This window comes from Anabrus simplex, chromosome 2 (genome assembly GCF_040414725.1).
Source record: "Anabrus simplex isolate iqAnaSimp1 chromosome 2, ASM4041472v1, whole genome shotgun sequence".
NCBI lineage: Eukaryota > Metazoa > Arthropoda > Insecta > Orthoptera > Tettigoniidae > Anabrus > Anabrus simplex.
The window spans coordinates 282,331,044-282,357,592 of NC_090266.1; the positions used below are offsets into that span (position 1 = coordinate 282,331,044).

General features: G+C 38.7%; 1 protein-coding gene across 1 annotated transcript in view; it reads right to left on the reverse strand.

The window, feature by feature from the left end:
• The window catches only part of LOC136863513 (ubiquitin carboxyl-terminal hydrolase 15), a 463,080-nt gene that overhangs the window by 406,866 nt on the left and 29,665 nt on the right, over positions 1-26,549 (reverse strand). The window contains exon 2 of the mRNA XM_068225978.1: positions 5,693-5,814. Coding sequence (XP_068082079.1) covers positions 5,693-5,814 — 122 coding nt within the window. The remainder of the gene's footprint in view (positions 1-5,692; positions 5,815-26,549) is intronic.

Below are 26,549 nucleotides of genomic sequence, written 5' to 3' on the forward strand. Positions count from 1 at the left end.
TATTAAAAATACCAATTCTCACATCTGTAATATGTTAAGTAGATATGTACATTTTAAAAATTCACCCCCTTTAACACTTAAGTGGATTTTCAGAAAAATTATGCGTGATCCTTTACTTTTACAGGACCAAATAACAATTTTCACGTCTGTAACATGTTACGTTTTTGAGATATACTGTAGAAAAACACATTTTAAAAATCTACCACTCAAGTCACTTCCTTTCAAGTAGATTTTCCAAAAACAAAAAATATAAGTTTCTTTATTTTTAAAGGAGATTCCAAATACCAATTTTAATGACACTACCATTTTCAGTTTTTGAGATTTAAGTATCCTCATAAAAGGTATTCCACCCATTTTTCACCCCCTTAAGAGTTTTTTAAAAACATACTTTATCCTTATTTTTAAAACCCCGTTAGCGATGGAATATCCAAAAATCCTCCATTGGTGAACACCTAGATTGTAATATAAATATAACCCCAAAATTTAATCTCTGTATGTCCAGTAGTTTTGGCTCGGCGATGATGAATCAGTCCGTCAGTCAGGACATTTTATGTCATACATATATTTACTAGGGACCTGAAAAAAACGCATTTGCGATAAATGCAAATTTTCAAAACTTGTAATGAATCCAAGCCTACGGTAATTCCAATGTGGATTAAAATAATTTTTACACATAAATAGAAGTGCGACAAGATGCGAATTGTGACCCAAAATGCGAAATTAGTATGAATGTCCAATTTTGGTGCGAATTCTGCAAAAATGTGTTATTTTCCTGGCGAAAACAACATATTTCATCAGAAATACTAAACATATGATGCATAAATCTTTCGACCGTTCCGATCGATGAAGAAAAGTAGCCGATCGATTGCTGCTTGCTGACTTCAATTGATATTTACAATGGGAATAGCAAGGGGAATAAGATCTGTATCGATTATTATCGAAATGTAAATCGAGTGTCACGGAAATAACGAGATAGACCCACCATTGTTTTCCTGTTGTCCAAAACTGAAACTAGTTAAGAGTAGAAAGTCGAGCGATCATTTGTGTTATGGAGCGCACGACAAAAACTGAGCACGAAAGGGCTCAGCAATATGCAAAAGATACATTTAGCGACAGTGTTTTGCAAGTATTGTAATTGCAGATTTGGGTGGGAAAAAAAAGGTAGCTTTGTGAAACGTGTTAAATCTGAAAAACACGTGGGTAAGCGACGCGATAACGAAAGTTCAACCCCTGCTGCTAATACGTCCCAAAGAAAGCAATCTTCTGTGCTTACACAGTTAGATAGTTGTAAACGACGAAAAAATTTCCAGATATAACATCTCGAAATGCACAGTTTACCTCTGGAAAAGCTGGAAAGCAAAAAGAGCTAAGAGCCTGGATTACTGGGTTTTCAAATGAAGAGCTGCCATGTGTGAGAACTCTACGTGAAGTATATTTACCGGTAAGTTCCGATTTCATTGATCGGGTACGGTTTAGGTAATACGACATTGAAACCACGCGCAGAATTGAAGGATACCGAATTTGAGTGTGATTTCCATATCGAACTATCTTACCCGTACCCAATTGATCCAGTAATTTTAAATTATTTTGTTATAATTTGAGGTCTTTCTTCCTTTCTAGAAGTTGCATCTGACCACCAGAAAAGAACAGCAAAGGGTCTAGTGGTGAAGTACATCAACATACTCTGTGATGAAACTACAGATAGAATGGGCCATTGTGTTTTTATCATCATATTCAAAGTCCCAGCTGTATCGAAAAGAGAGCTGTACGTTGTTTCTGGGATCTATCTTGATGCAGGAAATGCTACAAAACTGCTCTCGTGCTGTTTTAGAAGCTCTGCGCAGTTATAGTGTACCATATCTTGCAGTTAAAGTGTTTGTTAGTGACAGTGCCCTGTACATGACCCGGTGTTATGAAACATTAAGTGTGGTCATAGGGGATCATTTAATGTATGTACAGTGATGGGTACATAAGATCAGCTTGGTTGGCAATAGTTGGGACGCAGTGATGGCAGATTTAAATCATGTGGTTGCGATGGTAAACCCCGCATTTTTGAACGCAAGAAAGCAAAAATATAATTATTTACAATTCTTAACATCAAAGTATGGTGCTTCAAAGGAAGCAAAGCTTTTTCCTGCACCTGTCATAACCCAATGGAATAGCTGGTTTCAGGTTGTCTTCTATTTGAGTGCTTACTTTACTGTTGTTACATTTTTCAAGATGTCTGACATGAAAGACATCAATAATTGTGGTAGTAAGTACTTGACTGATCTGAGTGACCGAGAAGTGAATAGGCTTCACTCCCACATGCAGCTGGATTGGTTGACCACCTTACTGAACTTGAAGGGTCTCTGTATCCTAACTCTAATCTCCTTTATCCGAAATTGCATAACCCTGACGGCAGTTTTACCTTCATTTGTAGGGGAATTTTTCTGCAGCAACTAATGATGCTTTGATTAATCTCACTCCTCTACAGCAGGCTGCATGCAGAGACACATTTGTCAAAGCTGCTCATTCTTCACAGTGCAAGCTAGCCACATTGAAAGCTAAAGACCCCAACCATAAGCATTTTGTGTGAATTTCTCAAGGTTTGTATCCAAAAAATATAATTTTGAATAACACTGATAAATTAGATGAGTTTGAGAAATTGTTTGGAATAACAGATCTCTCACGAAACGTTATCTGGTCTGGTTACTGTTCTCTGATACATGCAATTCAAACCCAGATGAAAGAAAGTAAAAAATGTGATGTCATGCTTGCATTAACTGCATTTCAGACAGAGTTCAGCATATTTGCTAAATACTGTCTTGAGTTGTTGTGGACCCCAACAAACAATGTAGATAGCGAGAACGTGTTGTCTCATTACAACACAGTGGTTACAGACAGATGGTGCAATTTGAAAAAAAGCAATGCTGAAGTACTGACAATGCTTTCTTTTGAACAATGAATTTGTATTGTGTGTGAACCAAGGACAATAATTTTCATAAACTTGGAATTGTTAAAATTAATAATATCATGAGGTGATTTTAACTTTGTAAATAGATGCTAATTTTGGAAAAATAGATGTTAATTTTGGAAAAAAATTGAGCTAATTTTGAAACAAATAGATGCTAACTTTTCAGGTCCCTAATATTTACACACCGACATACCTGGTTTGATAATCACCCATACCAAGAATGGGGTAAATATTGATTCAGAGGGGAAGTAAGACACTAGAGGCAAAATGGCTTAATAAGGCTATAGGAAGGGATTGACTTGCTAATGGGCTACCGGGACCTCAGTGCAGCGAACCCTATTCCTATGAACGAAACAAATTAGCCTGTTCCTATTCGCTCCTGAAGTTCACGGTGTATCTCAGGTGTGTGAATGTGAGTTAATAGTTAAATATCTTAGTGATGATTATCACCGTGTTGTTAATGAAATGTTCAGTGACGTGTTTCAAGGTTGACTTTTAAGCAAAGTTTTCAACTATGTCAGAACAAATAAGTAGTAGAAGTTACCTTGTAAAATGCTGGATTGGAGGAGACGCAGATTATATCACAGATGGTATTATGAAATAATTTGTTGTGTACTGAACAGTCATACAAATGTTCCCTGCCCCTAATCAACTGTAATCAATAACATTTCTATCATGCCAAAACGTTATTGCATCATTGTGCAAAGTTTGATTAAAATTAGGTCCGCCATTCAAATGTTATGGAAGGCATGCACCTGAATTTCTATTGTATAACAATGACCAGTGGCATATACTGAGGGCTACCAAAGCTATCAATGAAGCCCAAACCTCAAATGAGAACGATAGAAATCTAAAGCACACTGTAATGTGCGCATCTGACACATTGTTCCATTTACAAAACTTCATTGCAATGTGAAGAAACGGCGCACTATTTCTGAGAGCAAGGCATCGGAGAAAGATATTGCAGCCCAGACTCTGCGTCCCTCTCCCCTCGACCCACCTCTCACGGCGTGCTGATGTATGCTTGATTGGTGCGGGGACCGGGGAATAGGTATGCTAGGCTTCCGTCTATCAGATCGCCACTGCTAACTACAAATAACTAATAACAGCCATGCGTTCCTCATCGTATATACTTCCACACCTTATACTCATAGATAACAGAGTGCTGACATTTCACTTCCATTACTTCTACATTCTTGTAAAAAGACATTACAGGGCTGCTGTTATAAGAGTAATATACTTTTCTTTTTATAGGTAGATCTGCTAAAATGAAATGCAATCTTTCAGGTGTAGTGTTCTCTTTTATTGGTTGGATTAGAACCCGTGATCATGGGTCGGACACCACCACTGATCTCCCGAGGAAGCTAATAAACCAATTAATGATACGTACGACCTCTGGTAATGCTTTAAAATTGAAAATTTATACTTAATAATAATAATAATAATTATTATTATTATTATTATTATAATGGTACATGGCATCTGTATAGGTTTGGTGGTGACCAAATGAGAATAAAATGAACGGCACCGGGCGAGTTGGCCGTGCGCGTAGAGGCGTGCGGCTGTGAGCTTGCATCCGGGAGATAGTAGGTTCGAATCCCACTATCGGCAGCCCTGAAGATGGTTTTCCGTGGTTTCCCATTTTCACACCAGGCAAATGCTGGGGCTGTACCTTAATTAAGGCCACGGCCGATTCCTTCCAACTCCTAGGCTTTTCCTATCCCATCGTCGCCATAAGACCTATCTGTGTCGGTGCGACGTAAAGCCCCTAGCAAAAAAAAAAAAAAAAATGAACGGCAAAGACGCCATAAACACCTGTTCCCCAAGCCAGGGGAATTAACAGTACGAGGGGGTTGATTCTGAGAACTGAACCTGGGCCATCGGACCAAAGGCCAGTATTCTATCCATTTAGCCACAAAGCCTAACTTTAATTTGTTAAATGATAGGCTAACATCTCCACTGATCAGCTGTTGAGTATTGACAGTAGCAGACGCCAGGACAGTAGCTTCTGAAACAGCCTTGACAACACAGCAGGCTACTCCGTTGGCTACTGGCTGCAGCTCAAAACTCTTAAAAGGCTTGACATCCACTAAACCAACCATTGAAAAAGGGTAACCTAAGTCTAGTGGTAACCCATGTCTTGGACTCAGTGTACGCCACTGTGCAGTACAGTCACCGAAATAAAAATGAAATGTTAGTAAGGAATATTTTAAATAGAGAATGTTTGGAACAGGCTATATCCGTTATTCAATGATAATTGCAGTTTGCAATTTATACATACAGTACATATTCTTTAAAGCCTAGTTGGAAGATTCTAATGAAGATTTTAAACACACATAACATTTTCATATAATACATGTTTAAAAAGCAAGCAGGCTTGCAGTTTCAAACAACTGTTAATATAGCGATCTTAGTCACAGAACTTCCAATATTACGTGGATTCCAAACCACAGGGACATGACTGCCCAATTCAAAATCACACATATTGTTGTTAGGATCTGAACCGTGATTTGGTGAGAAACCAGTGAAAATGCCAATTGGTTATCCCGTCTCCTTGCCAAAATCAGAAGGGGTGAGTGATCAGAGGGATACAGGAACTTATATGCTCCAAAAGTGGATACAAAGACAAAATCCCAACAACTGAAGAATAATGCAAGTAGACAGATAAAAGGTATTAGAAAAATTTGTTCTAGGATACCAGCAGTTCATATTATTGTCAAAGTTAGTTCCAATTACCTTTGAATAGGGAACTGTTGTCCACAGGACCTGGGTGCTTTTCTCCTATACATTCAGTCCAATTAGAGTACAGTCCAACATATTTCTTGAAAGCAGCGAACCACTTTTGGTCCACTAGAAACCTGAAAGGTAAAATATCATAGAAGATTTTGTAGTAACTAATGCAAGAACTAATAAAAAAATGAAAAGTTTATTACTGGGACTAACTGCACTGTTACAAACTTGGTAAGAATGTTATTTAAATGAATATAGGGAATGGATAAGCCCTTTTTAATAAAATTAACACATTGAAAGGACAACCCCTAACTACTGAAGAGAATGTGCCTAGAAAGCTTGATAAGAATATAATTTATATCAATTATGGTGAAAAGATAAATTTTAACACCTTAAGAATGAGAGCTCCAGAAATTTTGATAAGAGCAAAATTTAAATCAATACAGTAAATATAACTTAAATACTAAGGAATAAGTGGACCAGAATGCAGCAAGTAGTATGCTAGCCACAAGGTCCTGGATAGTTACCTGACACACGCACATCCACTTATCTCATAGGGTGATTTATTTCATACAGAGTATCAGAACTTCAATGTCTAACTCTTCGTCCAAGAATATCCCATAGGTTTTCAATGGGATTGAGGTGTGGACTACATACTAACCAGTTCGGGTTTGTAACCCAACATCGCAAAGGAATTCCAAGATACAATTAGCAAAATGGGGTGGGCGTTTAGTGCACCAGTTCGAAGTTTATGCCAACAAATCGAGCAAAGAGAATTCCATGGTTTTTTTTGTGTTTTTTTTTTTTTGCTAATTGCTTTACGTCGCACCAACACAGATAGGTCTTATGGCGACGATGGGATATGAAAGGCTTAGGAAAGGGAAGGAAGTGGCCGCGACCTTAATTATGGTACAGCCCAAGCATTTGCCTGGTGTGAAAATGGGAAACAACTGAAAAGGACCTTCAGGGCTGCCGACAGTGGGGTTCGAACCCACTATCTCCTGGATGCAAGCTCACAGCTGCGCGTCCCTAACCGCACGGCCAGCTCGCCCGGTTCCATGCTCTTTTAACACTCCTTAAATGTATCTCTGTACATTTAGAGCACCCCCACCAATAATGATGAGCTCCGATCACTCCTCAAAGTTGATACCACCTGCTCTGATACTCCTCAAAGTTGATAACACCTCAAATCACAAGCATTCTTCATATGGTATCTTCTTACAAGGAGAGAGGAAACACTAGGAGCACTTCATTACGATAAGTTTTAACTCCCAAGTATTAAAGAATATAAACAGAATTTAAACATAATAATTTCTACATTTCTAAACAATTTTCATCAATTAAAAAAAAACTAGTGTGATTTGATAGAATCTGAGGATATTCTTTCAAGAGCGAAACATGTCATTCATTGTTTAACATGGTGTTTCTTTCTCTTTTTTTACAGGTATGTTAAAGTATTATAGAGCCTCCCTGGCCCAGGTGGCAGTGCTATGGCCACTCACCATTGGGTTCCGTGGTTCAAATCCCAATCACTCCCATGCGAGATCTGTGCTGGACAAAGCACAGACGGGACAGATTTTTCTCTGTGTACTCTGGTTTTCCCTGTCATCTTTCATTTCAGCACCACTCTCAAATATCATTTCATTTGTCAGTCATTATTTATTGCCCCACGGGAGTGTGACAGGCTTCGACAACTGGCACAATTCCTATCCTTGCCGCTAGATGGGAGCTTAATTCATTCCATTCATGACCTGGTTGAATGACTGGAAACAGACAGTGGATTTATTATTCTTTTATTATAGTGTTATAATTAGTGTTAGACTGAAAAGCTTTCGAGTCACAGTTCCAATACTGATGAGCAAATTCTAATCATGCTACTCAGTGCTGGTGAGTAAAGTGCACATCAATGGTGTGTTTTCATGACCTCAAATTGGCTTTCCAAAGTGTTTGTCTTTCAGTCCTTTCATTTACAGTGACAGGTCTTACCGCCATGATTTCTGGCATGGACCGCAGTAGTGTGGCGATCTCGCAAGACCTGAAGGATCTGCAACCCGTCATTCCTGGCTGTTGTAGATACTGACAGCTTGACCCAAGTCATCTCCAATAGATACAGAGTTCATGGAATCATCTCAGAGCATACTGAGCACTTTTGAATGATGCATTGATCACGTTAACGGTAAAATGAATGCTTTGTCCAACTTCAATTAACACGAAAGCTCTTGCACAGTCTTTTCCAAGGCATCTTTATTCAACAACTGTGAAAGAAAATTTGAAGAAATTTTGTTACTTGCAAAAAACATTATGCCACAGTTATAATCCATCAACAGCTAATCTGGTATTAAAAAAAATTCAAAATTTACAAGATTTTATGGCTCATGAGGTGTTGAGGATACAAGAGATCTCCATCTACTATCTCCGGTAATGGCAACGGCCTCTCGTACAGAGTGTCACCTCTCCTGCAGTACTTCTCTAATCCCCTCCTCCCATGTCTTCCTCGAGCCTTCCTTCCTTCCACTCTCACCTCCCTCATTCACCTCGGCAAGCAGTCTGTCGATATTCAGTGGACATGGCCAAACCATCTCAATTGATATTCGTGGATGGTTTTCTCTAATGGCTTCATATTCAATACTTTCCAGATGGCTGTATTCCGGATCCTGTCCCTCCTGGTTTTGTCCTCTACTTTCTGGAGGTCTTTGCCGCCTCGATTCTCCTCTTAGCTTTTTGTGTTAGCGCGCAGGATTCTCAGCCATATGTCAATGTGGGTATAAAGGTAGATTTATAAACGGCTAACTTTGTGCCCTTTGAGATCTCCTTGTTGAGGAAGTTCGTTCGGACAGCATTAAACAAGCACCCTGCTGTTTCTATTCTTTCTGTTATTTCCTCCTCCATCTTCCCCTCTGAGCTGATGATTGAGCCAAAATACTTGAATTTGGCGACTTGCTCTAGTGGTTTACTATTGACCATGATACAGTGTCTCTCCTCATTCCTGCTGATAACCATAGCCTTTGTATTGTCCAAATTCACCTCCATACCTTTTTTCTTAAGCTCTTCCACCCATACATTGATGTGTTGTAGGTTTTGTTCGCTGGAGGCAACAACAATCAGGTCATCAACAAATGCCAGGTCAGAAAATCGTACTGGCTGCATGAGGTAATTTACGACCGTCAATTTCTGGTCAAGGTACACGATGAAAAGAAGAGGGCCAAGACTGCAGCCCTGCCGGACTCCTTGTGAACTCTACCGACCTCACATTTCCTGTCCGCACGTAATTCCAACAGTTCTTATACAGACTCGTGATTGAACTGCAAAGTGACTTGCTAACTCCATACTCCTTTAGGACTTTTCAGAGTTTGGACCTCGCGACTCTGTCAAATGCCTGTTTCAGGTCAATAAAGGCAGCATGAAGGGTCTTGTTCTTTTCCAGTAGCTTTGCACTGGCCATCCTAACAGTAAATATGAGATCTTGCGTGCTTCTATTTGGACGGAATCCACACTGGGCTTCCTCCTTTCGTAATCTAGTCTACAGGATCTTTCCCAGGCACTGATAACAAGGATATGTCACGATGATTACTGCACTCTCAATTGTCTCCTTTCTTAAAGATGGGGATGATGACTGCTACCTCCCAATCCCTAGGTACCTTCTTTGTTCTCCAGGCTGCCACCATAATCTTGAATAGAAAGCCATCTGCTTTCGTTCCCAAGTTCTTAATCATTTCTGGGGTGATTCCAACATGCCCTTGGGCCTTTCCATTCTTGAGTTGTTTAACAGCCAACTGCATTTCATTTATCCTTAAGTCCTCTCTTTCTTGTTCTCCTTCTCTGCCTGTCTCTTCTCTTTCCTCACTTGACCATGGGCTGTCTTCATTCTCATTTCCATTCAGCAAATCATTAAAATATTCTTTCCATCTCTCCATTATTTCTTTCTCTTCTGTTAAGATTGTCCCTTCCTTATCTTTTACAAACTTTAGAGGGCATTGTTTCTCCTTCCTCATGTTTTTCAGTGCTCTATAGAACAACTTCTGGTTCACTTTATAATTTTTCTCCATTCTTTGTCCGAATTCTTCCCAAGACTGTCTTTTCGGTATTTTCACTAGGTCTTTAACCTTTCTCCTTTGTTCCTTACACATCTCATGGTCCTCAGCATCCTTGCTTCTAACGTATTTCTTCCATATTTCCGTTTTATTTCTTACTTCTTCCTTGATGTCATCATTCCACCGGCTTGTTCTTTTCTTGTACTCCCCACCTTTGTTGCTCAACATACTTTACTTGCCGCTTCTAGTAGCATCTTCTTGAACATGTTCCACTTTCCCTCCAGGTCCATTCCCTTGATCCTCTCCTCTATTTCCTGTGTGAACTGCTCCTGTACCTCCTTGTTCTCTCTCAACTTGTACACCTTAATCTTTTCTTGCTTGTTGTTCTTAGGTTGTTTCCTTTTACCTTTGCTGTAGTTTCCATTTATCTTATCAAGAGAAAATGGTCACTTCCTATTTTGTAGCCACGGTAAACGCGACAATCTGTCACCTCCTGGAGGTGATCTCTCTACACTAACACATAATCCACGACGGAGCTCTCGTCTCGGCTGGGTTCCTCTCTCGTGTAAATATGTATAATCTTAGGTCGGAACATGGTGTTCACTGCAACGAGATTATTGGCAATGCAGAAATTAACAATCCTCTCACCATTGTAGTTAACCACGTGTTCACCATGCCGGCCAACAGCTCCGCCACTCCCCTCTGGCTGGTTTCCAACTTTGCCGTTGAGATCTTCTAATACAATGATTTCCCCTCGAGTGTCGTCCACCACATTCTGGAGCTCTCCGTGGAACCTATCCTTCTCCTCCTTTCTTACATAGTCGTTCACTCCGTAAACCACAATAAAAGTCATCAGCCCTCAGGATCTAATTGTATTCTGACCGTAAGAATGCTATCCGTGTGGAATTTACATTCTTGAATCTTGTTTCTGAAGTTCTTGTGGACTAGTAGTGCTACTCCTGATTTGGCCCTTAGTCTGATGCTAACTCCACTATAAATGAGTACATGATTGTTCACCATTGTAACCACCCCTTGTCCTTTCCTTTTTCTCTCTGTCAGTGTCTGCACTACAAGTCTTGCTCTCTCAAATTCTGCCACTAGTTCATTCTCCTTTCCAGCTATTCCTCATATATTCCATGTTCCAAATCTCATAATCCTTTTTCCCAGCCACATTGCCATCGGGTTCAGCAGTCTGGTATATCTCTTATTTTGACTTTTCACAGAAGTTATTTCGGGCATGTGAGATATGGGCCCACAGTGCCTATAAGGCAGTGAGGGGGCTGCCCTCTTTTGGCCTCTGCCCCTGCCATGCTGAGACTTCAGAACTGATGGTGTTCTCATTCCCTACTCCCTGAGACAAAGACTTTCTTCCTTCAGGACCTACAGCTGAAGGTCTGTCGTTTAGTCTGGCCCCTCACCCTCGACCTTACCGGTAAGGGTGACCCTCCCAGGAGCCGAAGCTCCTGCTGGCATCGCTCTGGGGATCACTGAGGCACGCAAGCCTCCCCACCACGTCAAGGTACCAGACCATGGGGGAGGGCCAAGCACTTACGATTGAAAAATGGTGCATAGAGTAGCATTCATGACCTCTTGTCTCTAAAATTGTTGAACACATGTTTCATAGCTCATAAACCTCCCTAAATGAAGTCACCCCTGTACGTTGCCGATGATCAGTTTCCTATTAAATTTTTACAAATTGAACCACCGTTCTTCTGTAATAGAAGTACTTGAGAAATACAGCAGGCCCTAGATTTACAAACACACATTTCATGGAAAAAGTAGTGCCATCACCATTCTTTTGTCAGATGTTCCTCGTATATGTCCATAAAATATATATCAATCATAGGAAAAGAAGAGAGGAAATTTTCCGCTGAAATGTGAAGAACCAAATAACATCTAGTGATATCCAGTGAACTACCAAGTCAATCGTGGCCAGTGGCTCCAAATAGCCTACGCAGTGGCCTCCACGGTATGCACTAGCCATGCGTCTTGGAGGGTGGGCTATTTACCGACTCATGAGCCCGACTTAGCACAATGGAGCGAAACGCTGGCAACCACGAATGAGTTAGCTGGAAAATTTATAATGTCCAATAACGGACCATTTATATTTGTACTACATACCACTTAGTCGAGCAGTTCGTCTCCATTCTCCCAAGTCTTCCAAGTCCAAACTTTTCAAACATTTTTGTAATGCTACTCTTTTGTCGGAAATCATCCAGAACAAATCTAGCTGTTTTTCTTTGAATATTTCCAGTTCTCGAATCAAGTAATCCTGGTGAGGGTCCCATACATTGGAACCATACTCTAGTTGGGGTCTTACCAGAGACTTATATGCCCTCTCCTGTACATCCTTACTACAACCCCTAAATACCCTCATAACCATGTGCAGAGATCTGTACCCTTTGTTTACAATCATATTTATGTGATTACCCCAATGAAGATCTTTCCTTATATTAACACACACGTACCTCCAATGATTCCCATAAGGAACTTTCAACACAGTAATTAAAAGTGAGAGGATCTTTCCTATTTGTGAAAGTCACAACCTGACTTTTAACCCCAACTGGTATTATGGATTCTCACAACCAATAACAGTCTCAGTGTGAGACAGATGAATATTCTCAGGTTCCTTTTGAGCAGACATTTTATTCTCTATTTTTTTCCTGTACGATGGTACAATGAAATTATGTGCTGTGCCATGAAAGAATATACAGTACATTGGTTCCACATTTTCAGATAATTAAGTTTCACAATTTATTGAATTAAAATGCAGTCTGTATCAGTACACTTTGTAAAAATCATTTACTCCGGACTGACTTTCGGAAACTACTGAAGATTGAACGTAGTTTCTGAAAGCCAGTTCTGAATTAAATGATTTTTTAAAAGTGTGTTGATACACACTGTGTTACCTCTACTACAGTGGTAACACCAAACAAGGCACAAACACAGTTAAAAGCTAAGGTAAGAGTACAATACACAATATAAGAAAACACTACACACTCGGAAAAACAATAACTAGCCTTCATGCGGATCTCCAACAAAACAAGTACGTAACTATCAGTAGGGCCAACTAGTGAACGACAAAACGGGAAGATGGAAGGGCTGGGAACCTACCAAAGGCATGGACATGGCTTAGATAGCGGATTCCGAAATGAATCACCGTGATCCTTAGTTTTAAAAATATTATTTACAAGATAATTCTACATATACATTCCAAGTTATGAGCTATAAGTTCAGTGATATACGTAGGTTGTTCGTAGCAGTGTAAATTCAAATTACAAATCAACTGTACATCTAGTTACCAGTGCAGTAGTACAATGCAATTTACAGGTTATCCAAAATCTAGCGTACCGTACCTAAAGTGATACAAAACTATCAGAGGCAAACCCCAAGGGAAATACTATTAAACTACAATATACATATTTTAGTGAAACAAAACAGGAATGCCTCGGAAAACGAAAAGGTAAGTCTAGCAGAAAAACTAAGGCGTCATAAGTAACTAATTTGGTGAATCTCGGCGAGGTTAGGGCAGACTCCTGTATGAAAACCAAATCGGAACATTACGGAATTTTTAGCAGGAACGGAATTCAAGAGTGCTTACCCGAGGAGTGTGCCATCCCGAAAACAGGAGGGACGTCATCCAGATGGCTGCTCGCAGACAGATAAACCGAGACCGACAGAATTCAGGATACAGATTTTTTTTCGAACACTACCTCGCTCACTATATATAGGAATTACTGGCGTTGGAGGCAACCAATCAGCGTGCACGTGTTCCCTATCGCCACCTAGACTCACCAATCACAACCTTACTTTCGATCGAGAACTTAGACTAACATTCTAGAATACGCATGATCGCGAAAGTCATATTTTTCCAGAATAAACAGAACACACTTTCTAGAACACATACCAACAAAGTAACACACCCAGTACAAAAGTTATGTAACTTTCTAGATCTTACCAGGAACTATAGACAGAATTCTACTATTTACAAATGCCTATGTTACAACATTATACGGTACAGGTTAGGTCATTAAATTATCTTATGCTCTACAAATAACAGTACAGGTTAGGTCATGATAAATGAAACATTATATGGTACTTCGCCAATAAAGTCTTTAAAAAGATTACATTCCACTCATCCTACATAGTTCACTTGTAACACACTGTATTGTATTGTAATTCAGTCAGTTGTATGAAGCCATCATCACTGTGAAATTGCTTTAATTTTTTATAAAGTTACACAGTTCAAGATTTTAAAATGAATGTAATTTCTAACATGGGTCTCATGGAATCGTCCAGATATCCCTCTGTAGAGAATGCTAGGTTTAGGTTACGCATTAGGTCAAGTATTGCCCACCGGGCGAGTTGGCCGTGTAGTTAGGAGCGCAAAGCTGTGAGCTCGCATCTGGAAGATAGTGGGTTCGAACCCCACTCTCGGCAGCCCTGAAGATGATTTTCCGTGGTTTCCCATTTTCACCCCATGCAAAATGCTGGGGCTGTACCTTAATTAAGGCCACGGCCGCTTCCTCTCCACTCCTAGGCCTTTCCTATCCCATCGTCGCCATAAGACTTGTCTGTGTCGGTGCAACGTAAAGCAACTAGCAAAAAGTACTGACCCATTTATGTTATTCTTGCCAATTCTGTTTCCAGTTAAACCATACAAAAGAGAAAGAAAGTGTCATCACTTGATATGGCATGATTTTCATTACACCTACGCTTGAAGGTTGAATTTTTGTTTTACGATCTGTTCTAGGTAATCATTTAATTAGACAACATATCTTGCCAAGAATTTTAATATATTTTTAAGAGAACTGCCCTAACAAACACCACTGAGGTGGAAAAACACAATATTCAATACCTATTGAATCATAAACGAACATAGACAAAAGTGAATTGAGAAGTGATCACTACTGTACTATTAATACAAGCATACCGAGCTAAGTAATCGCACTTCCTCTTCTGTTTGTTATGGTTAACCCTTTTTTTAAATGGCTTTTGTGGTTTCCATAAATGATATTAGGAGCATTTTCTTTCTGGTTTAGGATACAGATATTCAAATTGAAAAAGATGGTAGTGTCTTCCTGCCGTTTGATGACCTTGCAAGAAGTAGTTCGGGTATGTATTATACACTCTTTGCATACGATGCAATAATGTTAATGCAGGGAGCCTTGTAGATATGAATTTAACAATGAATTAAATTTGTTTAGAAAGAATGCTAGGTGATTTGTAATGTCTGTAATGTGGGTGCCAGAGTTCACCGAAATGGATACCTCGAATTTAGATAGAGCATGGTAATTTTCTTCTCCTCAGGGTATGTACACGAAGTTGTGTACTGGTGTATCTGTGCAGGCCTTACCTAACCCTCTGTAAACAAGTAACGGGTGGGAACTGCATCTACGTGGTGCATTAATTTCTCCATATTAATTTAAAATAAATTATCTATATTCTGACAAATATATATAATCTGTGGAGGAGCATTTCATCGACACACATATAACAAAAGATGACAAAAGACTGGAAGATTTTCCACATATATAGTACAACAAAAACTGGATCTGTAATAGAAGTACTTGAGATTTACAAACACACATTTCATGGAAAAAGTAGTACATGCCGTCCATAGGCAACGCATTGTCTACCCATGTAAGAACGCTGTAAACACTTCTACCAGTAACACACATTGTCTCAGAAAACAAGTTGTACATTGAAAAGACCACGTTTAACACACTCCTAAATGGGCATCCACCTTTTCCTTCCAACTTGTCATGACAAACATAGTATGGGGGGGGAGGGCTGTCAGTCTGGAGAGGCAGATCTCCTACCCTTACAAATGAGTCATCATCAGAATCCATACCTTACAATTGTATCTAGGGTTCATAGTTAGTACGGATGCTATCATCACATCTGAGTACTCTTCACAGACGTGACTCTACCAAATTTCACACGATTTTCAGCCTTCTGTCAACAGCTCTAATTTTCTTAAGTACTCTAGATTACACAAAATTAAAAAACAACATTCAATATAGAGACCTTCCAGCTTATAAACTTTCATATGTGAATAATTAATTTTTTGAATAAATCTAATAATAATAATAATAATAATAATAATAATGAATGTAATGCAGGGGTGTAATACAGGGTGATTAATTTAAAAGTTCAGAGTGGAGTGCCAAGGATTAGGCGCGCTGGAAAGCGGAGACAGCGAGCGCAGTGCTCGCAATGACAAGCAGGCATAGTCGGCTCAAAGAAGCGGCATGATTACGCCTATAGAAACTAAATGAAACTGAACTCACCGGCTACATAGATGTTCTGGACAAATAAGTAAATGAATAAATAAATAAATCGACTAGGAAATTGAACTGAACTCACCAGTAATAAATAAATAAAAAATAAATAAATAAATCAACTAGGAAATTCAACTGAACTCACCCGTATTTACAGACGATGCTGAAAGTGATCGCCTTCACCTGCAATACAAACTTCACATCTTGTAATGAGATTTCGAAACACACTTTGTAGTTCATGGACACCGATAGAACACACAACGTCCCTAATTTCAATTTTTAATTCTTCTGCAGTTCGATGATTATACATGTAAACTTTTCCTTGAAGATTTCCCCATAGATAAAAATCACATGTGCTTAAATCAGGCGAACGAGGGGCCCATAAGCCTTTACTGATGATCTGATCATCGAACACTTCCCGTAACCGTTGCATAGAGCTACGCGCTGTATGGGCCATTGCACTATCCTACTGGAAATAGCCGTACCTTTTCTCTTCTTCAGTCAGTTCAGCAAAAAAGGGTTCCAGAATGTTGTGAATATAACGGTCAGAAGTAATCGTGTCCAGAAAAATATCTCGGACCTATAATTTGTTGGGCACTGATAGCACACCATACACCCACCTTCACATCGTGCAGAGGTCTCGGCTGTAAAATGTGCGGGTTGTCTGTATCCCAGATTCTATTGTTGTGTGAATTGACATATCCACTCAAATGATGATGATGCTGCTTGTTGTTTTAAGGGGCCTAACATCGAAGGTCATCGGCCCCTCCACTCAAATGAAACCAGGCTTCGTAGCTCATAAAAAGAAAGTTCGGATCCACAATACCGCCGTGGACATTATTCATTAGCCAATTGCAAAATCGTATTCTTGCATTGAAATCTGTACGCAGTATGCTATGGACTGAATGAGTCCGATAAGATCTACATTCAAAAATAAAGGGTAGGATTCTCCACCTGTTCAGTTTCGCTCGCCAGTTCCTCTAACTTCTCACCGGTAACGTGGTGCTTGAGGTGAGTTTCTAAAATTGCCTAATCCTTTCTTGATCCGTTTACGTCATACTTATACAGTTTTCAATTTCTTTTAGGTCCGTTTTGAATCAAGATCCTTCTAGAATTACATTTGACCACCTGAAAACATCGTTTCTCATGAACTCGCACCCGTTACCCTACGGCCTCAGTCCATTCACATGTTTAAATATACTACTGAAATTATAGGTTTAAAACCATTTTATACCCTGATAGTCAAGCTATTTCAGTAAGATTTAAGCAAGATACAAGCCATGAAAGCCTTTTACTTGATTCTAAAAAATCCAACCAGTTTATGATGGCTATCCGATTATAATCCATTGAGGAATTATCTTTAACAAACATCGTACAATAAATGCTCTTCTCACTTATACTATACAGTAATACTTTGAAAAATTTAGTTAATAATGTATTTATGCTGAAATCTCTCATGATAGAACATCATAAAAGATTTTATATTGCTTCAAGGTCAATACCCTAATTTTAATCAGCTGTGTAGATAGTCTAGACAGAAGATTTTACAAAAATTTGTTGGCTACTGTAACTCTATACACAATCATAGTATTTAACATCACCAGATGATAGAAATGCACAGATCAATTTTACCTTTTGTTTAGAACGTTATTATGATGTATATATGAGTGTTTTATGCAGTCAAATGTTTTATATTGTGACGCAATTATAAATTGCTAGACTTTTAGAAGGTTTATTTGTGTATATACATATGTAATTTACTCAATGTCCTTGTTTGCTAAACCTAGGCTGCTGATGGCATAAAAAAATGCCGAAACCGGTACCTAAAAATTATTAATAAAATGTGACACTTTAATTTATATCACATTTTAAGTTGTATTGAACAGGTGGAGAATCCTACCCTTTATTTCTGAATGTAAATCTTTTTTCAATACGGACCAGTTATGAAGTTTTTGACGTTAAATCCGATAAGATCCTAAATGTAACAATTTTGTTGCATTATATGCTGAAGAAGGTGAAATACCACTTTCCTTCGCTACTCTCCGAAGCAACTTATGTGGACTGACCTGAAGTCTTGCCTGTATATCTTCCAGCCTCTCCCGTGTGAGAGCTGTTCTCCTTCGCTTCTTTTTCTTATTGATTACGGAACCACTTGTAAACTAGCTGATGCACGTAACGTTTTGATGGTACTGTTGCACTGGGAAATTGTCTACGGAATTTTCGAAGGCACCTTTTAACTGGTTTCTTCTTCTTGTGCAAATAACACTCGACCAAAAATATTCTTTGCTCTATAGTGTATTTATCCATCGTGATAACCTCACAACACATCTTAAAAGTCCAATAATTTCTAGTGAACTGAGGGACAGAGTGCTAAACAGCTGCGCGCTGGCAGTGAACACTTCTTATCTCGCCAGTGTTGACACAAGCCATATGGCGCTCGCTCAGGAATTCCCGCGGCATGCGAGCAGAAGCCTAAACTCTTAAATTATTCTCACTGGATATGTATTATCACATTGTATATACAGTAATTCTTATGTCTTTGCTGGCAGGACCTAGTGTTTACACTGGACGAAGTCTTCTGGTATGGGCTAGAGCAATTTTGTTACTTTCATTGATCTGTCTCTGTCTTATCCTTGGCTTTGACAATATGAAAGTGACTGAGGTATGAGCAATGCTAGTAATGCCATTCCTGGCGCTGCCAGTCCCTGCTATGAATGGTGTGAAACTGTTGCTCATAGGGTCGGTTGGTGCATGCATTTCAGTGGGCTTGGCAGACTGATACGTAATAGCAACTTCTGGCTCGGTGAGGAAAGCAACAGGAAACTACCTCACTCCTCATTTCCCTAGTATGCCTCTTCAGTGATGCCTAGGCCATCTATGACAGCTCATGGTAGAACTGTTGAGGATCCAACCAGCCTTCAGGCTGATGACTAAACATACGTTCATACATACATACATACAAAGTTTTAACAAGATGGACTGTACACATCTACATATTATAAAATTAGATTTTTGTCTGTACATTGCTTATAATTTCAAAAGAATTGTATTCCTGCATGTCATGTCCACAGTAAGAAGGAAATGCACTTTTTACTTTTCCGTAATTTCTGTCTGTCTGTACACGCATCAACGGCTGAAGATAATTTAATGAAAATCGGTATGTAAAGTCGGGATGAGCCACTACAATCTAGGCTATAAATCATTTTATCCACGCCGAGTGAAATGGTAGTTTAGGTGAAGGCCTAAAAATTAATTCTCAAATATTTATATTATTAGTGGTCCTATCGATAAATACATAACTAAAGTTACATAGAATTAAATTTCCGATCATTTATGTCTCATACATTTTTACCATACCAGCTGTGATAACAGAGATATCCATGACTTTGTACTTTTGTTATAAAATTATTATATTTGCCGTTCTTTAACCAAGAAGTGAATTCTAAGTTGATGCTTGGGTTGTTTGACGCAAGCTTTCGTTATCTTACATTACTCTATTTACACAGTGGAAATCTTCTGTTTATCACATCACAAAAGAGTATCTACACTGTTCACCACCGTCAACCACTGCCTAAGCTACGCATAAAATAAAATCAAGGAAAGTGAATCTAAAATGGAAAAGAAAATATACCCTAATTAACACACACACACACACACACACACACACACACACACACACACAATCACGCATATGAGGAAAAGCAGCTATTTTGAAAAACTCTTGCTGCACGCGAGCAATTTCCATCACGCATAATTCAAGCAATATCAAAATTTTACTAAATATTCAAATCCGTAATTACAATGCCGTATGTTGATTTCAACGTCCTAGGATATTTGTCGTTAAAATAACAGGTGACCATGACCAAGATTAATGTTTATCATGGCTGCACTCTCCCTACTTTGATTCACATAACAATAATCCAAAATAAACATGGCGCATAAATAGCTGACTAAAATGATGTTATTACCTACTCACAATATTCAATGCAGTGCAGTCTGCGATATGATTCAGGCCAAAAAAAAAGGAAGAAAACACCATTTGATATTATTATTACTATGAAACATATGGTCCTAGCCACGCTGGACACATCTTTATTAGCAGATTCTAGTCTGCCAGCCTATTAATTTTGAATGGCTGATCATTACAGCAAGAATGATAAATCGAAAATACAAGATGTTGCCGCGTTTGCACAAATCATAGTCTTTGCGAACAGAAATATGAACTTATTAACCCGATATGCCATACGGTTAACTAGTTTCTTATCCCATTGGAATCCTCAACTTGAAAAGTTCATCACTTCTCCTTGGGCAAAGTGCTCATATAGTTTATAATTACTTAGAGATGACTGAATGAAATAAATGTTCCTAATCATTGTTCGTGAGTTAATACAATAAAAGTTCGCAATTCATGAGTAACTTACTCTAGCGATGGCTGTCAATGGCAAACGAATTACTCTAGGAATTACTCTCCACATTATTAGAGTTCACTGGACACAAAGACTGATCATTCGCGAGACAGTAAAACGAGCTGATCTTCCCTCACTGTGAACATATAGAACACTCCTCCTGGGTGTAGTAGGCGGGCTTAAATTATGTGTTTTGGGCACATTAGACTTGGCGCGGTACCCTGAGGGATTTTACGTCACTGATATTCGAGCGCTGTAGGGGTGGGTTTCCCTCGCAAAAATAGTTTTGCAACATGTGTCCCCTCTTCACTTATTCATTTTATGTTGAATCACGATATTCCTAGCCGTTCCTCTAACTGATGTTGTATTCCAAAGCGATCTTAGATTTGTCACTTAATTGGAATGCATGGGAGGTATTATTTTCTGCCGACGATGCCTTCCATATGGGTAAAATGTCAGCACGTGGTTGACAACGCGGGATTTGTGTCACGATGACGTACTTTCACATTTAAAGTCATGTCACATACAATCTATATATATATATATATAAAATAACTTGTCCTGACAGATTCTTCATCGCCGAGAAAAAACTACTGGACATAAAGTAATGAAATTTTGGGGTTATATTCATATTAAGATGTAGGTGCTCGCTAAGAGAGGATTTTTGGATATTCCGTCGCTAAGGGGGTGAAATTTTAAAATGAGTGTATCTATATCTCAAAACTTTAAAAGTTTACAGATGTAAAAATTGGTATTTAGAATCATCTTTAAAAATAAGGAAACACGTATTTTTTTGTTTTCAGAAAATCCCAATAGGAGGGGTGGAAAGGGGGGTGAATTTTAAAAAATGAGTGTATCTACATCTTAAAACTTTAAAATTTACAGATGTAAAAATTGGTAGTTACAATCTCCTCTAAAAATAAAGGAACACGTATTTTTTTTGTTTCCCGTAAATCCTAATAGGAGGGGTGTAAAAGGGTGAAAAATGGGTTGAATGCCTTTAATGAGGATACATATATCTCAGAAACAAAAGATATTACAGAACTGAAAATTTGTATATGGGATATCCTTTAAAAATAAAGAAACACGTATTTTTTAGTTTTTGGAAAATCCAATTAATGGCGGTTAAACAGGAGTGACAAATTGGGGTGAAATTTTTGAAAGAATATATCTACAGAATATCTTGGAAACGTAAAATGTTACAGACGTAAAAAGTGGGTGTTTGGAATCTCCCGTAAATGTAAAGAAACATAGGTGATTTGTTTTTGGAAACTCCACTTAAGGGAAACTCAAAAGGGGTGAAATTTTAAAATGAGAATTTTTACAGTATATCTAAAAAAACTTAACATGTTACAGGAGTGAAAAATGGTATTTTTTATCTCTATTAAACATAAAGAAATGTATATTTTTAGTTTTCGGAAATACCACTTGGGTTGGGGGGGGAGGGGAGATAAAAGTGACTGAAAATGGTGTTGAATTCTTTTTTTTTTGCTAGGGGCTTTACGTCGCACCGACACAGATAGGTCTTTTGGCGACGATGGGATAGGAAAGGCCTAGGAGTTGGAAGGAAGCGGCCGTGGCCTTAATTAAGGTACAGCCCCAGCATTTGCCTGGTGTGAAAATGGGAAACCACGGAATACCATCTTCAGGGCTGCCGATAGTGGGATTCGAACCTACTATCTCCCGGATGCAAGCTCACAGCCGCGCGCCTCTACGCGCACGGCCAACTCGCCCGGTTTGAATTCTTTTAATTAGGCTACTGATATATCAAAAATGAAGATGTTACAGACGTGAAATTTGATATTTGCAATCTGCTTTAAAAGTAAAGAAACGCGTATTCTCAGAAAATCCAATGAAGGGGGAGGGGGGGAAAGAATTGAAAAATTAATTGACTTAATTGTATGAGGATACATACATCTAATAAAAACTAAAGTTGTTACTGACATGAAAATTCGTTTTTGGATCTCCTTTAAAAGCAAAGAAAAAAGCGTTTTTGTGGGGAAACCCTCTTGGAGGGCGGGAGTGTAAAGGAGTTGAATTCCTTTCATGAGGACACATAAATAAAAAACTGAAGTAGTTAGAGTCGTGATAATTGGTATTTAGAAGATCCTTTACTATTAAAGAAACAAGTATGTTTTGCGGGAAAATTCACTTGGGGGTGGGGGAGTATTGTGAAATGAAGTGAAAAAAGTAAATTATTTTTATGGGGACACTTATATCTCAAAACTGAAGGTAATACACGTGAACATTGGTGTTTGGAATCTCCCTTAAACATAAAGAAACAAGCATTCTTTTAATTTTTTATTTGGGGGGGGGGGGGGGGGTGGCGGTAAATAAACTTAACGGCGGTGGGGTGTAGAAGGAGGTGAGACCAATTGATTTCACTGTTATTAATGTACTTATTAGGATCCTCCGTTGCTCAGGCGGCAGCGCGCCAGCCTTTCATAGCTGGGTTCCGTGGTTCAAATCCCGGTCACTCCATGTGACATTCGTGCTGGACAAAACGGAGGAGGGACAGGTTTTTCTCCAGATACTCCGGTTTTTCCCTGTCATCAGCCATTCCAGCAACACATAATAGTAATAATAATAATATTATTCCGGACCGTCGTCAAAAGTGCGGACCGCGCTGGAAACGGCTCCTGGACGGGTAATGACTAAGAATGCAGTCCGGCGCAGGTTCAGTGCCGCCAAGGCACCCAATATGACACCACGCCGGATCTCCTGAAGGATTTTATCCATATTAAAAATGATTATAGGAAAAGATGGCAAAGATTTACGGACCCGACTGACCGGGAGGAATACCTGAGCCTAGCCCGGGAAGTACGAAATCAATTGCTGGAAAGGAAGATTGAAAAATGGGAGGAAACGTGCCGTAAAATAATAGAATACCAGTCAGATCGGGAATTTTAGTGGATTCTCGCAGAAAACCAGTCAGATCGCGAATTTTGGTGGATTATATATCTAAAACAATAAGCATTCAATTATAAATTTCAGTATAATACCGTAGCGAAGCACAGGTATCTTGCTAGTTAATAAATAAAATCACACCGAAAATATACCATTTTCACCTACTGTCAGGATCACTAAAAGTCTGCCTTAATACTGTTCCGATGTCCCGAATCAACTAAATTATCACAGGCGCCTTTTTGAAGCGAATAATTTTGAGCTCCCTGATTGGCTGAATTTTGCCTTGGGGTACATGATTTTCTTCTGTTTGGAACGAACCACCTCTGTCCAAGGGAGGTCTGTCATCACTCCATCTCACTCCCACACAACCGGTGGTCTCTCTCTATTTCTGCCACCTTTGTTCAGTTATTAGGTGCAGTTTTATGACGGTAGCGCCTTGGTACCCGTGAGAAAGCGCTGACCCAAGCACTTAGCTGTCGGCTTAAAGTTTTATTTGAGGGTAGTTGGGAGTGCACTTATTTTTGCTGCACCCTGGAACGAGCTTGGTGACAGGGCTAGACTCGCTGTCGCCAATTTTTATTAGACTTGCCGTGCCGCCTGCCGAAATATCTACCGCAGTGGCAGTCTTATATTCTCATATATCGATTGAAATAATTCATTATTTAATGCTAATTCGGCATATGGGTGCAATATAACAAAATCTCCGTAAGCAAAATATCTTAGTGTTAGCAGCAGCTGGTTCATCGGGGAGATGGAATGATTCTTGTAAAGGAGAAGCTCTTATTATTCCCTTATTTTAATTTTTTAACTTTTAAAACTATGACACTTTGTCCATTATAGTGTATTCAACTGTAGTTCTAACCTAACCGAGCCAGAAGTTGATATTATATATAGTTAACCAAGCCCACTGAAATGCATGCACCAACCGACCCTATGAGAGACATTTTCCCACCATACATAACAGGGATTGCCTGAACAAGAAATGGCATTACTAGCATTGCTCATACCTCAGCCACTTTAATATGGTCAAATCTAAGGACGAGACAGGCCAATGATAGTAACAAATTTGATCTAGCCCATAACCTCAGATATACTTCACACTAAACATTAGGTCACACCAGCATAATGAACACTTTTCTAAGCTAAGTTACAAAGAATATTATTTAGATGTTCCATTATGTACAGTAGGTACTAACATATCATAGACATGACATTTTTTGAAGTATTTTCGAGACTAGAACAATGAAATAGAACTATAGCTTCCTTCTAACTGTAGTGTTCTTTCTTTTATATAGGCCTGTAGTGATCTAACAATTACATTTTTTGAATGAAGTAATCATGTGGAAGCAACTTCCTTTTTAAACAATATACTGGTAATTGTACAAAACAGTTTGTACTGTGATATTAACCCTCAACTGGCGTTGTGGCGCCTTAAAGATACCAGTGACTTTGTACACCCCTGGCACTCCCACTGCATTTCATTCTGGCTATCACCGTTCACTGCAGCTGTCACTTAGTGCAAAGTCAACTGCTATCTCGAGTTGTAGCTTTTAGTAAATATTGATTTTCTCAGGAAATTGATTTAAATAATGTGCAGTGCCGTTTACGACCCCACAAGGGTGTTTGTGTTACAAAGTTTGTCGAGACTTAAAATTCTGTAAGTGTTCACATTTCATTCGAAGTGCGTGTTTGTTACTTTTTCTTTGTGTAAGCCTTGCTATGGCTTCCATATCTCGCCCTGACGTCAGTGTGTGATCCTAAGATCAGAACATGCAGATGGCCTCTGGCAATTTCCTTCAACCATCCTCAATATTATTGTACAGACATCACTCAAAAACTACATGCCTGTCACTAATTTTCAGCTTCTGAAAACATTGGACAGACAATTAACTGAACCCTACCTAAATGAAAGACTTGTCAATTACAGACTTCCAAAAGAACTGCGAATGGTAGTGTCAAGAATTGTTAACAAGAAAATTGTTCCAAAGGTGCAATCATCCAATCAAAACTCAAAACGGAAGTGATGTTCACTGTGTTCTCACTCTCCTGAAAAAAAAAGACAAATCAGTACTGTGTGAAATGTGCCCGTCCAACCTGCCAAACTTCCTGTTCCGTGGTGTATAAGGACTGTGGAGAAGAAGACATGTAGTGGGTTTTAAGTGGTTGTGAAAATGACATAAATGACTGAAATTCAAAAGTTTTATGAGTTTTGCATACTATAATATTTAAGTGTGCCTTTGAATTTGTTTTGGAGCAATGAACATTTAAAATTTGTTTTCATTTAAATTTGATTCATGGGAGTGCGATTTTCTTTTAAAATCAGTGAAGGCAAAACAATTGTGCATTATCTCACCATCTATAATCAGTAAGGATGCTAATTTCTCATTGTACGTAATGCAAAATGTATAAGGAAACATAATTGATGTGTATTTTTGAAACTTAAATAATAGGTGTTAGTGGTCATCCATTCTATGGTATGATTTTCGACCCCATAATGCCATTTATGTACCAAAGTCTTCACAACGCCAGTCGAGGGTTAAGAATTGATTTTTCAAATGCCAGTAATTTCATATAGGCTACAGTTAATTTCTTTGTTTTTCTTCAAGAGATGCTAATGTGATAGGCCTACTATGGAACATTACTTAGAAACACCTTTTTATACTTAGTAATTGTTCATAAATTTTTGTAGAACTGGCCCAGCTGCATTCTATTGTAACCTCAATTTTGTTAATAATAATAATAATAATAATAATAATAATAATAATAATAATAATAATAATAATAATAATAATGCTACTTGCTTTACGTCTCACTAACTACTTTTACAGTTTTCAGAGACGCCGAGGTCTCGCAGGAATTCTTTTACGCGCCAGTAAATCTACCGACACGAGGCTGACATATTTGAGCACCTTCAAATATCACCGGACTGAGCCAGGATTGAACCTGCCAAGTTGGGTAAGAAGGCCAGCGCCTCAACCATCTGAGCCACTCAGCCCAGCTCCTCACTTTTGCTCAACTTCTGTAGAATATAAAGCATTACTTTCCAAAATGTGGTAATAAAAATATAGAAAAAAAAACTATTCACAAATATACTGTAAGCAAGCTCAAACATAGCAGAAGAACGCACAAATACATGGTATGAATTCTAACAGTTTACTAAACATTACTAAATCCTCACAAATGTTTTCCTGTTCCTGTTGAAAATTATAGAACAATTACAGGCTCATAAATTGAG